Raw genomic sequence first — 15319 nt, 5'->3', positions numbered from 1 at the left:
AAGGTGTGTGTGTGATTATTGCAAAGCCTCGAGGGCTATCTGCCTAAAGGGAGGGATGCCTTCGTGGAGGACTTTCTAAGGGAAACTGGCTCGTATACACGTTACACATGGGGAAAACCACGAAAACTCCCATGCAGCCAGCCCGTTTGCGGGATTCGAACCTCTAACCTAATGCCAAACTATCCGTATCCGTGTTCAGTGACTTTACCGCTCTGACGCTAGTAGGCCCTTTTCTGTGGAAGGAAACATCCAGTTTCCTTATCAGATTTTCATATAATGTCGCAATATCGCGCAGTAGTTATATTTTAAGCAACTAAAACGTTAAATGGAATGCAATCCAAAGCGCAGAGAAAGCTAATCCGATCTCACCGTGAATTCGCTACAATCAGCAACAACAGTTATCTAAACAACTCACCTGAGATACTTTGATACTTTCCTGGGTATACTGGCATACAACAGGAGATATTTTCCCCTACTCTTACCAGTACCTTAGAGATTCTCGTTTAGAGCCTGACCTTTGTCAAACCATCGAGCTGGATTTTACAAAGTTTTATTAGCGTTATTTATTATTCACCTCATATAGAGGATATATTTAACCACTTGCGCAAAAGGACGCGCCACGCACGTCGAGATGCATTTGTCTCAAACCGTGCGCAAAAAATGAAATTAATGTGGTGCACACGTCGCTTAACAAAAAGATTGTTTATTTCTCGAGTTACAGCTCTGGATTGCATTCGCAGACGCGGGCCCACCAGCGGCCGAGCGGTAAAGTCGCTAAATACTCGCAGTTCGGTCCGAGGTTCAAATCCTGAGAACGGACTGGCTGCATGGGCGTTTTCGTGGTTTTCCCCATGTGTAACGTGTATACGAGCCAGTTTCCCTTAGAAAATCCTCCACGAAGGCATCCCACCCCTTAGGCAGATGGCTCTCGAGGCTTTGCCATAATCACACACACATGCACTCGTAGACGCGGAGCGGCGTAAATGAGACACTTGTTATATTGTAGCGCACGGCACCGCAACCGTGAAGTTTAGTCGTAGCGCAAGTGGTTAACTGCGCTGGATCCAGCGTTTTGTTATTCAGGGCACTTAAATATATCCTCTAGATGAGGTGAATTTGTCGGGGAAGATGTTTGGAGCAGTTTGTTTCTTGATAACAGACCGGAGGCTTGGTATCTGATCAGGTGGGTTCTTTCAACGAATCATGAGATGTGGGTTTATTTGGTTTATTTACTATGTACAACAACCACTAAAAATGCACAGAAAAGTACGTTCCATATGATGGAGATGAGAGAGTCTTTCAGAGTCGTATATTTGAAGAAACACAATTTCCAATCGAAAAATGTCAGCGAACAGAAGTATTGTGGTATCACTGATTATCGCGATCACATGGGTTTGAGTGAAGCAAATGAGCAGTATGAAGTCTAATATGTGCACCCTCCTCCGGAATCTCACAGGTCAGGATGTCAGCGAAATTTTGCGGCGTTGTTCCTTAGTGATCTGTTGAAAAATGTTTCATTTATCCTAGTTTTGAATTTTTTAACGGCTTCCATCTTTAGAGTTGAATGCAGGTTTCTATTGCGAATGAAATAGGGAGCGATGATCCTTAGAGTCTTGTTTTGGAGAACCTGAAGTTTTATAATGTCCTTACTGCTGGCGTTGCCCCTAGCGGGAGAAGCATACATAATAATAGGTCTTCTGATCAGATTTAATGTTAGTCTATAACTTTTGAGCAGCAGGACAAGCTTGATTATCATGCTATAAGCCTCTCCATACACGTTAGTCATGTGATTGGACCAGGTGAAATCCTTATTTAGAGTAACCTCCAATAATAATCAGTATTGATTCTAAGATCCTGAGAAGAAGGATTCTGAAGAGCGTTAGTTCTTTCTTAATAACGTCTGTTTTGCGGAATTTTCTGATTAAGAGATTTTTCGACTTCTCAAGTTGGATGCTAATTTTCCACTTGCTGCACCAGTGCTCGATGATAGGGATTTTTTCCTCAATTTTGTCTAGTGCATAATTTGGATTTCTGGACTTAGAAATTATCGTGGTATAATCAGCGTAGCAGGCAATTAACGAGTTAATATGCTCATTAAAATTAGGGAAATCATTCACACAGAGGATATAATTTATTGGTCCCAAGATTGATCCTTGGGGAATTCTAAGATATTTTTCACATGGGAAGTGATTTCCCATATCTAACCGTTAAGGTACGGCTATCCAAAAAAGATTTGATCATCAATATCAGATGTCTAGGTAGGTCTAATTTGATTATCTTGTAGACAAGACCTGGGCGCCAGACGCATTCAAATGCCTTGGCTACGTCTAGCATCAGGATAGATAAGCTCATTTTATTATGCATAGTACAGCCGATGAATTCAGTGAGGTGAATAAGCTGAGAGCTCGTAGAAGGTCCTTTACGAAAGTCATGCTGATGGTGAGCGAGATCACTTTTTATTCTGTTGTGAGTTAATCGTTCCAGAATTTCGTTTAGCGATGATAACAGGCTAATTGGCCTGTAGTTTGCAGAGTTGTCATGCAGTTTTCCGGGTTTGGGGATCATGAAAAGTTTCGCATGATTCCAGCCATGAGGAAAATAACGATTGTACAAGCATGCCTTGAGAATACTCGTTAATTTAGAGATCACCTTGGACGGCATGGTTTTCAACATAAGGTTATTAATTTCATCACACCCAGGGGCTTTCCTGGATTAGAGAGACCTAATAATGCTATTCACTTCATCCGAGGAAGCGAAGTTTGGAATGTTCGCCACACTGGGTGAATTAACCCTCCAGGCTGCAAGGCCGTATATATGCGTTCGAAAATAATGGCTCTCATAGCGGCAAGGCAGCATATATGCGTCCAAATATTTTGGTCCTCATGGCGGCAAGGCAGCATATATACGTAAACTTAAATTTTGGCACGAAACGGCAAAGCAGCATATATACGGCCTGTCTCAGAGTGCCCTCCCCTCTCTGCTCTTAATGTAAACTGACAGGTGATAATTTTTCTCTGCGGGAGGTAATTGAGGAGAGGAAACTATCTATTCGCTAGGGGCAAATGGGTTTTATCGTTAGGTTTTGAATAACAGCTCGGAATAAATAGCTCGTTCAAAACTTCCAGCTGTTCTGTGCTTATACCAGCTATAGTAAACTTAAATGTTTATGTTCGTAAAGAGAATTTTCATTTTCCAGCCTAATTATTCTCCAAATTTTAGATGCAGTTTGGCAAAATGTAATTGGAATTAAAATTAAAATTGCAAGAAACTGCAACAATATTTTGAAATATGTGATTTCAATTATATTGCAATTGTAATTAGCTTCGCAATTACAATTAGAAAGTAAGTACTTTTTAAATGCAACAATAATGTATGTAATTGCATTTTAATTCTTAAGTCTTACAATTACAATGCAATGATAATCACAAACATTATAATTATATAATCTAATTACAATTACAAATTTTATTGCATCTGATCACAACTACGGTAATATTAACTAATTACAACGTAATTTTAACTGCAATTGCAGTAGGTAATTATAACTACGTAATTAGGAAAGTAATTGTCTCTGATAATTAGAATTACTTAACACAGTGAAATTATGATCATAATTGTAATTCTAAGTGTAGTATGCAATTGTAATAAAATTATGCAATTACTAAGTAGTTATAGTTAAAAAGTAGCTGTTTTTTAATTAAAATTACGATTTACGTAATTTCATTTAAATTACAATTACTCTATATTTGTGAAATCCAATTTCATATTCAATGCAACTGCAATCATATAATCTAATTACAATTACACTGTCAGTGTAACTCCAGTAAGTAATTATAATAATGTAATTAGGATAGCAATTGTTTCTGATAAAAGCAGTTACGTAGCCCAGGAAAATCATGATCTTAATTGCAAATGTAATTGCAGAATGCAATTGAAAACACATAGTAAATGGAATAATATTATGCAATTATCTTGTAATTATAATGTAACAATTTTTAATTACACATACAATTTACTCAAATGCATTTTAATTATAATTGCATTTTAATTGTGAAATCTAATTGAATAAACAGTATAACTGTAATTATATAATCTAATAAAAATTACAATGCAATTGTAATGACCTCTTAATTAAAATTGCGCAGCAGATGATTGTAACTATTTAATCAGAAAAACAACTGCCCCTAATAATTTCAGTGACATAGGCTAAGGAAATCGTGATAATATTTGAAAATTACAGTCAATAATATTATATTCGAAATGTTTCTGCATTTTGGATAATGAGTTTTTTAAATAATACAACGGTATAATCACCTATAAGAAAAATATTAATATTTTCTGTCATGTCTTCTGAATCATCTTACATATATTGTAGTTTGTGGTACCAGCATAAATAGGAGTTTATTTAAAGGAAATATTTTATATAGACCGAAATGCACATAACGTTAGTAAGCAAATATGTATGTTTATGATCTTCGATATACATGTGAACTTAAATTACAAGATTAAGGGAAAGCAAGCAAAGAGTTTATGCCAGTGCAAAGGGATGTTTTCGCAAAGGGATGGTTTTGCAAAGGATTTGTTACGAGACGCTTGTCTTGTTTACATTACACAAGAAATAAATCATAAAAATTACATTTATCCTTTTCTTTTCAGAAAGGAGATCATCAAGGACTAAACTAAGTCTCATAATTTTATCCAACCTATTGCTTTAGCTGGTAAAAAAGGATTCTGATCAGCAATCAGTATGCTTAATTGCTGTGTGTATTAGACATTTTACTAAATCCATTTATTATGAATTACCGCCCAGACAGTAAAGCGGTTCGTGACTCTGGTTGCCGTACCGAAGAGCCTGGGTTCGAATCCCGGATAGGGCATGACTGTAATTTGTTCGTCCTCTTCATAGGTGGCAACGGTGGCCCACGTATTAGTTCCCTCCTTAATAACATGACCGGCCTTAGTAGTGATCAATGTCTATAAACGGCTACTACCTGCCATTGGAAAAAAAAAAAAAAATTACGAATTGGTCTTTTATTCAACATAACACACATTTTCCATAAATAGTTAAAATGCATTATTCAGTTACAAGTGAAAGCACTTGCATGAACTATTTTCCATCATTGTTTCCCGTAAGAATAAATAAAAGTACAATTTTCTTATGCACCTGTGCTTGTCATATTATTTGGATTACGGTAAAGACTGCAAAGATGCTTCTATGGAGGACTTTCTAAGGGAAACTGGCTCATGTTCACATCACCCGTTAATAAAAGCAGGAAAAGATCTTTATTTAATTGAATGAATTTAGATTGTTTGCCAAAATGGACATCCGATTTGAATTAGTAGTATTCAAAAGACGACTTATTACTCTGCTGAGCGAAAAATCTAATTGCTTTTGAAGTTATATTGTAATTCGAACAATCATTGTATTACAATTATTATTATTATTATTATTATTATTTTATTTTTTCCCCAAGGGCAGATTGGGAACAGTTACAGTGTAATACAGTCCATTAGTCTATGCAAGGCCAGAAGTTGCAGTCACTTTATTATGGAGGCATCTAATATGTGGGCTACTATCGCCTCCTATGAAAGGACGAACAGTTATAACCATGCCTTCTCCGGGATTCGAACTCAGGCCCTTCGGTATCGCAGTCAGGCTTCCCTAACCACTAAACCATCTGGGCGGCATAATTACAATTATAACTGCATTAGTTGTAGTTTTAACTACAGAGTAACTACAATGAATTACCAGCTTTTCTCAGTCAATAACAGATAGCTTAAACTTTAAAGATAAATGGAAGGTCTTATAATTTGTCGAATGGCAATATTCTAAGAAAGTGTAGTCTCCAGGATGGTCGAAGTTTAATTACAGTCTTACATTTCGCATACTTGCAGCACTTGCCCAAAGGCTGTTCCAAGATTATTTCTGTTCACCTCATCCATTAATTTTGGAGACAGAATCATGTCTAGAGATATTTTTTTCTGAGGACAGTATCTTATATAATAGAAAAAAAAATAAATAATAATGCGTCTCCCTCAAGGTGCAGGAAACAACGAGTACTAATAAATTTAATTGAAATTACAATTATAATTCTAGTTAATACAAATACAATGTTACTTTAACGGTTAGAATTACATTATATTTCTAATGGCAAAAATATCAAATGAGTGTTATAGATTAGTATACTTTTACTTATCACAATATTAAACTTTTAATACCGTTTTATTTTATTTAGCTTATCACAATGTTGAGCTTTTTAATACCGTCGGTACTGAAAAAAATGTTTTACTACTGTCATGAAATGTATATTCGATAATAGTTTCTCATTGATGTTTTTCTTATATATTTTTCTGCATAATTCATAAATGTTTGCAATGGAAATAATTCTGAGGCTTTTATAATACTTCTAAATTTTCATGAAATAAAGTTACATTAAGGTTTACTTGAAGGAGACTCTCAGTGCAAGCACTCGAAAAGAAGTTATGCTACATTTACATATTATGAAATGGTCGAATGTACAGTATTTACTTGTAACAGCGGTGCTCAATATATCGCGTTTTCTAAAAGAATGCATATGTTGCCTAAAATCGAATTTAAATCACTATAATCAGAATAATTGGCTAGAGTATTAAATTGTAATTTTTACAGCATCAATCGAATTAGTGGATTTTATTGAAGATAAAATTGTGTTGATATTGACAAGCTATATTAGTTTTTGTACTATAATGAATGCTAACTAGTAGCTATATGAATATAATGAATGTACTATAATGAATGCTACCTAGTAGCTAGTCTAGCTAATAGCTAGAGTAAAACTCAGGATATGGTAACATTAAATAAATAAATAAATAAAATAAAATAAAATAAAATAAAAAAAAGAAGAAGAAGCAGAAAACGAAAGCGAAAAGGAACTGAATACATTCGGAAAGAGAAGGCTTACTATGGTGAAACATTAGAAACGTGTAGACAAAGTGTTAATACTATATGTGAGAAAATACTAAGGACAAATTGAAATACATTATAGCTACGTTTGGTGCTTTCTATATTATTTGTATCAATATTAATATAAGTACCGAAAAATACTTAAAAAATAGGTATTTTCGAAAATTTAAAGGAACAAAATTGCAGTCTGAGAATTTATAGCAGCGGAACTTTTGAAGTAATTTCATGCCTTCTGAAGGTCTCCATGGATATAACAATTTATAACTGTCAGCTTTTACAACTAGGAATCAGATAAACTCTATTGTTTGGTAAACCGGACTGTATAGTAATGTTTTCGGTACTGTCTAGTTTCCGGGAATGGCGATGTATGCAAGCTTTTTCCTCTTTCTGCCCTAAGAATAAACAGCTCATAGGGGAATTCTGAAAAATATATAACATTTTCATATATGTTCTCATACCCTGATATTCACAATAGCGTTTCTTTATTTAGATAGCTTTGAGCATGCAAATTCAGTAAAAATCAGAAAACAAGTACCATACTTATAACAAAGCAGGTTATCTCAGTAAATGAAGGGAATTAAGTACCGGCGATGGCAGGATTTTCCCATGGTTTGAAGACTAAGTAATTTATTCCTTTCAGAAAATTTTCTCAGAAAGCAAATCATCACTTACGGATAGAAGAATGTTCTAAGAACTACGGGATAAATTTATAATGGGAATAAAAGAATGAAAGAAATCGAAAACTCTTTTCTAGTAATCATTTTACTCCTCGAAAGTTGGTTTCAGTATCACCTTTTTAAGGAAATGACACATGAAATGGATTTCAGAAACTGAATCTCGAAATCATCAATAACTATCCAATATTCTGCATTTGTAAATATTTATTTAATTTGCATTTCAACCAAATGTTGAAAACAAAGCGGAAAAAAATTCTCCTTACAAAAGGAAAAAAAAAAAAAAAAGGATTCCCGTTCTTTTACAGTGATATTCCATTAAATTATATCAGAAAATCATATCACTGTTGGATGCAATAAATACTAATTTCAGACATGTTGCCTGTTTATGTTGTTAACTCTCTTTTGCAACTGAACACTGGTAGTTTTGTCTAAGTTTGAATTCCGGCGAATGCGTTCGTTGCTTGGTATTTTGGTGAATTTTACGTTGAATATACCAAACCAGTTTCCCTGAAAAAGTCATCTACAAACGCATCCTTTTCCTCAAGCAGGTGTCCATCGTATGCTGCCTGACGAATGTGCAAGAATTTTTCTTCTTTTACACAGCTTTCATAATCACATATTACCCACCGGCGGCTGCGCGGTAAAGACGCTGAACACTGGTAGTTCGGTCCGAGGTTCGAATCCCGCGAACGGGCTGGCTGCATGGTCGTTTTCGTGGTTTTCCTCATGTGTAACGTGTATACGAGCCAGTTTCCCTTAGAAAGTCCTCCACGAAGGCATTCCTCCATTTAGGCAGATAACCCTCGTGTGCTTTGCCTTGAATAGTACAGTACCAATAATACCATAATCACATATTATATTATTGAACATTTTTAATTTGCAAAACTATAAGTTATGGAAAACTCAATGACATATTTATTTAGATTAATAAAAAGATAAAAATTAAATGCGTCATCGGCATCATTTTGTTAGTAATATCATTATATAATCTATTGTACTTTTTTTTTTTTTAGTGTACTGGGGAATTAAAGAAAATTTCTCAAAAGTATCATCATGTTTTCGTAAACTGATATACAGTGTTAAATTTCAGTTTATTATAGCAGAAATCGTAAATAGCTGCATTATGTATAACTCTTGCTTCACTGAGCTTTCGGAAGTTAATAATCTGCGTCCATCCGCATAATCGAGAAGCAGGTCGATTTGTTTCTCAGTGCAATCGCTGTGGGATCTTAATTCCACTGACCGATGTTCTATAAATTTAAAATATTTTACGCTGCCTAAATTCTGTAGCTCTCTACATTCTAAAACTTTTGCCGTTGTCAAGTGCCAAATTCTTAGAATTTCGCCATCCCTAAATTTTCTTGTTCGATGCCTCTTTAAATTAAGAATTTTTCAGCCATTAATCTGCCTCCTGGCCAGACGTGTTTTTCGATGCCACATATGTCACTGAAAAAGGTTGAAAAATCGGAATTTTAAAAGCAAACTTCCTACTTTTCATCAAGTAAATTTTATCGATTAGCAGTGCTATGGAAGCATTAAAACATTTATGTAATAAATACACAAATACTTCAGAAACATTTTTTTCTCTCTACTGAAGAAAGGCCTGTCTCTGACTGCCTGCGAATTTGATTAAGTTTTATCCAAAATCTACGTCAAAGCGTTTCTTTTTAGCCTAATATTAAATTTTACATTGGCATGTTCCTGTCCCTGCTTGATGTTGACAAGATTTATTCAAAACCTACTGTTCTTATTTTTTATTTTAAAACAAACAATTTAAATGGAAATCCTCAGCTTGCTTTTATTTATTTAAATAATAACATTTGATAATGTGAATTGAGATCTCTAATAATTTGCGTATTTGAACCCAAAAAAATGTTAAACACCAATTTTGAAGCTTTTGTTTTGGTTTGCTTTATTTTTCCTTCAAAGCACGCGAGAGCTATCTGCTTAAAGGGAGGAATGCCTCCGTGGAGGACATTCTAAGAAAAACTTACTCGGCCCCACATTATGCACATAGAAAACCACTACTACTTTGAAAGGTAAAAGTGTCTAATTTTTTAGAGCGAGATTTTCCTAACAATGAATTTTAGCAATTTAATACAAGTGCTATATTTAATTAAGAATTAAAACAATGTTCTTTTGTGATTTACGTAAGGTAACTCTTTCTGTCAAAAATAATCATATGAAAATGCACCGAATTTCAGTACCATGTAATTTAGTTCGGAAACTGAGAGGTATCTGTGACATCTTGTCTATATGTAGAAAATTTTTAATAAGGTTATTATGACTGAAATTTGTTTCAAATATTCAATATTTCATAACTTCTATCAACCAATAAATGCGATAAAGGTAAACTCCCCTTTTATAAATATGAAACAAGATAAACGAAATAAATTTGTGGTAAAATGAATTACAAACATATGTCGAAATGACTGACACTGAGCATGTGTTTGTTATTTTAATAGTAATTTAATTATCAATTACATGTAGCTTTAAATAGGAATTAGGTATTTTAAGCCTCTTATAAATTTTTTCTTAGCGTTAAAGCTCGATAACATGAATCAAAAGCAGAAAATTAGTTAAACTACACTGTCTCACTAGTCGTAAGATTATATTACTGAAATATGCATATAAAAACAAATTAACATTCTATAAACGTACATTAAAATACCGAAACGCAATAAAAATCAATGACATTTATACTTAAAAAGCAACAAAGCCGGGCTCATGTGAATCACTAGAAGAGGCGCCAAATTGGCTATACGAATTCGAAAATTACTTTAATTATTACGGGAAATAGGCTTCGTCAAACTTAAATCAATAAAACAAACCAAAAAAATTGCAAGAAAACCTGGAAATTAATGCAATATGCATTTCAGTGTTATTTCTTATTTATCAAAAATGAATTTTGTAAAGTTTTCATTTGAAAATTATAAATAATTGGCTACACCATTTCTCTGAATTTATAAAACTACGATTAAAAAATACTTTAAGAATTATGGTATAATTATGCTATAATAGTTATGACATTTTGATTTAATACAATTACTTTTGCTTAATACAAGTGTAGCTATTTTTATATTTATATGGACGCGCATTGACCTTTTTGCCTCAGGTGAAAAAATATCTTGGCACGGCTCTGATAAGCAATTAAGATTAAAAATATGCACAAAATTAGTAACAAGGCAATACAAAACTTCATTTTCTGTTTTGGATTTCCAGAAAAAAATATCTTTTTTCGTCTAACCAAAGCATGGACACAAAACGTGTTCCTTCCTCCGTAAGGGCAAAAGCAGCCCATCTGCTTAATCACCTCTAGGCGGTAATCAAAGGACAGTAGGAAACCATCACTTAAGTGAAACGACTTGATGATCGCCCTACAAGGAGGGGGGAAGAAAATCTAACAAAGGCCGTTTTCAGGACAATTTTGGTTCACTCTAAATGAAAAAAAAAATTGTAAACATGGTTAGTTTTTACTGCAGTTTTCGAGACGTAAATAGATTTGAATGCGAGCCGCACGGTGGGTTAAGCCAATTTCCTAGAAATTCTTTGGTTCGAACAACTATCTGATGGGAAGGTATTTGAGCTAAACTGGCTAGAGAGATGTTTTGGAAGAAGTTCAGCTTTTTTTCGTCCGTATAGATGAAGCCATCAGCACTATTTATAGGACTGCTGCAGGAAATGGTGCGTTTCCGCGAATTAACATACAACCGTCAAGGTTAATTTTTTCAATATTGTCATTCCATGTACTAGTTCTGTGAGATTGAATTAAATGCTTAACACGTCTATTAAGCCAATTGATCTCTGTTTTGATAGCCGGATCCCATGTATGATTGAAAACCTTCCGCAGCCGATTTTTGTAGGTGTTGATTTCTCTGATGCTAAGGGGGAGCTTATTTTCAAACTGATTACGGTCCATATTTCTAGAAGCTAGTGTTTTGGCATTTTTGAGAAAGTCAGTAAACTTCTCGACAGCGCAGTCTGTATCAATTTTTGTTTTCAGAGTTCCAAGATTTAACATGGAACTCATTAGTAGATTGTGGTGAAGGTCCCAGTCCGTAACCTGCTCTGGAGGCGTATCCTTTGGCATGCACACTCCAAGGTATGTTAATAGCGGCACGTGATCGGAGGACATATCATTTATTACCGATAATGCCATTGGCACATTGGATTTTGAGATGAAAAAGTACAGGATATCTTTTCTTCTCTTTATCATATTAGGTCGAGATGCGGGTTCGTCTAGAATGCGAATATATACTGGATGATTAGTGATAAAGTCGTGTACAACCTGACCGTTGATATTAGCTCTATTGCAATCTCAGTCGAGCTTGCGTTGAGGTCGCCTCCTAATATCGTGGGAAGGTTCTTATCAAGTAAATCTTCTAGGTGCCTGGCAGTTAATCGGTTATCAGGCTTATTGTAAACAGCGCAGAACGTGACTGGGCCGCGTTTAGGTAGACTAACTACCGTTTTAATGGCCTCATATCCATTGGAATTATTGGAGCTCTTAAAACAAAAGCCAGAATTTCTTTTCACATAAATTAGTGCTCTACTACAGTGGTAATGAAGCAATCGGAGCTACAGAGTAGTTGGCAAGCTTAATACGATGCTTAGGAGTAGCCTGAGCTTCTGACACAAGACAAATGTCTACGTCCTGTTGGATGATAAATTGTTGGAATTCAGGAATCTTGTTTGTAATATTCTGCTCATTCCACAACAGAATATTTATTGGACTGCATTGAAATTTGGTGTTATTATCCGTGTCTCACACTGGAGTTTGTTGCTAGAATTTCTGCGGCAGGGTCAGAAAGCAATATCCGAAAATATAGTAAGGGCAGCAGTAATCCGATAACAGTATTAGCTACGTTCAGCTTGGAAGTTAGCTCAGCAAGCTGTGGGAGAGTAATAACTGTTCTTTGAATTCTGCTGTTATTAATCACACGGTCAGCGTAGGATATTCCCTTCTATATGGGCGATGACCTTGGTTCAAGGTAATAGGCACAACCTTTGAAACTAGCAGTGTGTTCCTGATGACAATGGCACAAGCGTGGAGGCTGTCCTCTTTTGAACTTAGCAATCTTTGGATTCCTGGTCCGCACCACATTTCACGCAACGAGGCGCATGGCGGTACTGATTCTTGGCGTGAGAAAAAGATTGGCAGCGGAAACAATGCGAGATTCCGCGCCTCCTCTTGTTACCTTCAACTTAAATTCGGAGTTTTATGAGATAGTTCACGTTGTGTATTTGCCTAGACGTTTCGGTCTTAGGAAGACTGACCAGAAATAAAGGCATCTTGACAACATCCTTCCCTTTATACACTCAGCTGAGATGTTTCTCTCCGGCTTTCATCAGCCGCACGAGACAGTTCTAGCAATTTCTGGGAAGCAAAAAGAATAGAATTGTGGTTGCATCTAACAGAATAGTCAATTACATTTATTCAAATTAAATATCAATTACAGAGATAAACTTTTATTCAATGTTAAATGCATGTGCTCTTGTATTTTTAGTTTTTCGACGTAGCTTTCTCTTACAAGTTGTCACGCTTTGCATTGCACAGGGAAATAAAACAATTTTAACTATAATTGTGCTAAAAGTACCCATTTAAGTGCAAAATTCGTAAAAATATGTTACAGATAAGAAATTGACCATACAAAAATAATGAATTAAATTTATGTTATTCTTGAATGTGATATTTCAAATATCATTAGACAATTTTTAGTTTATTTTAGGATATTATGTATTAATTTCATATATATAAATATAATGTTTTTTATAGAATTTACAATGACATATTCCAAATCACAAGAGCACAGAAAACAATTTATAGTTTTTACAGAGTGAACTGATGATAAAATACTGTACATATTTAAATATTATGATTTAAATTATTTATTCATTTATCAATTATATTAAAAATGTAACATAAATGTCACTTTATTTTATTCGCTAGGTCAAAGGAAAATGTTTCTACGCTTCTATGTAGGACAGATGACTTATATCAAGTTGAGAAAAAACGGGCGATTTTGTCTGCTGATGCATGTAATTACCTATACAAGCTCGAATGGAAAAATAGTACCTTGGATTTTGCTACAGGAAAAGTTTTAGATATTGTAGAAGAAGATAAAAGTTGAAAGATATTTGATGAAATGACGCACTGGCCATTAATTTTATTATTCAGTGTTGTTATTTTTGCGTGTGATCTTCTAGATTTCGTTACGCATATTATATATAACTTTTGCAAACTAATCGAAAAAAATGACTGTTCTATTTTCGTTTATTAAATGCAGTTTTAAAGTTAACGGAAAGTACGGGTATTAAACTAAAACGCTTGTTTTATTCTTGAAGAACTTGTAAACGTTTTTGAGACCTGAATGAATTTGACTACTTACTTAAATGAAAGTCAAGGTTTTAGTTAGTACATAGCATTAAGATATGTTTAACTGAAAATAAATCTAGAAGTCACGCAGAAGATTCGAAGCCCAAAGCTTTTGTTCCAAAAGCAAAAGGTTAGTTTTCTTTTTTTTTTTTTTTTTTTTTTGGAATATTGTTGTCATTGTTTTATTGATGTTACAACATCTGAAAGGGAAGCATATAAATAATACTATGATAGTTAAGTTTTCAGAAAGTTGTGAATAACAGGTAATTGTGAACTATTCATAAATATACTAGTTAAGTGAAACGTAGTTTTAAATGGATGAACAACTGATGACAGTGAGATGTTGGAAACACAAAAGATTGTAATGTTCGGATTCAAAGGTTTTACAGCAGAGTCTTGCTTATCCGACGTAAACAGCCAGGCAGAACCTCGAATAAGCGAAATTGTGGGATAATAGGAATGTGTTAAGGAAAAAGGCCTAATTAAACTTCAAACAAAACAGGAACAATAAATTGAAAAAAAAAAAAAAAAAAAAAAAAAAAACTTAAAAATAAAAAAATAAAAAAAAAAAAAAAAAAAAAAAAAAAAAAAAATCGGAAAGATTTTCAGATTTTAAATTACGTCCAAAGGGGCGTTTTTAAACATTTTGTGTGTTACCTTTATTTATTAAATATCATGTTCTTCGCACTTAAACCATAAAATTATATGTCAAATATCGCAAAATAATTTTAAAATGAGCATATCTATAGAGTGTCCGATGAATCTTCACATCCAAGGATGAATTGAATTAAAGGTAAAATGGTTTCGTCTGTGCTATTTTCATACCTTCGTATTCGTCTAGCAGCTTCGTCCATGATTTGGAAATTGTTGTAGTACCCGATTGTTGTTGTACGTCATCTCAGACCCGTGCAATCAAAATAAACAACACCTTTTATAATTAAGACACAATAACACGCCGAATAAATACTAATTCAGAAGTCAAACAACAAAAATTAGCGTTATACCTACAAAATTTTCACAGGACTAGTTTCGATGGTTTTACCGAACCATCATCTTCAGCTGCAAAACCGCAAATGGTTTTGCAAATATTTGCGGTTTTGCAGCTGAAGATGATGGTTCGGTAAAACCATCGAAACTAGTCCTGTGAAAATTTTGTAGGTATAACGCTGATTTTTGTTGTTTGACTTCTGAATTAACACCTTTTATATTGTTGAGTTTCAATGTTTCAACCATGTCTTATCCTTCTTCAATTTCTGCCACCACTGTAGACAATATCTTCGTGTGATAGTTTCTTTATATCACTTTGAAAACGCCTTGATGTAC

The 15319-nt window shown here is 34.2% G+C and overlaps 1 protein-coding gene across 3 annotated transcripts in view; it reads left to right on the top strand.

The window, feature by feature from the left end:
• The window catches only part of LOC118186853 (pancreatic lipase-related protein 3-like), a 56633-nt gene extending 42044 nt beyond the window's left edge, over positions 1-14589 (top strand). For all 3 annotated transcript variants that reach the window (XM_085814261.1, XM_085814260.1, XM_035357014.2), the window contains one exon: positions 13571-14589. In XM_085814261.1, the coding sequence (XP_085670387.1) occupies positions 13571-13751 (181 nt within the window). In that variant the 3' untranslated portion in view covers positions 13752-14589. The remainder of the gene's footprint in view (positions 1-13570) is intronic.
• The last annotated feature ends 730 nt before the right edge of the window (positions 14590-15319 follow it).

Source organism: Stegodyphus dumicola, chromosome 4, assembly GCF_044657685.1.
Source record: "Stegodyphus dumicola isolate Sdum_Otavi_A_Nest chromosome 4, ASM4465768v1".
NCBI lineage: Eukaryota > Metazoa > Arthropoda > Arachnida > Araneae > Eresidae > Stegodyphus > Stegodyphus dumicola.
Note: the sequence above shows the minus strand (reverse complement) of the source record. Positions and strands in the feature narration are given on the sequence as shown.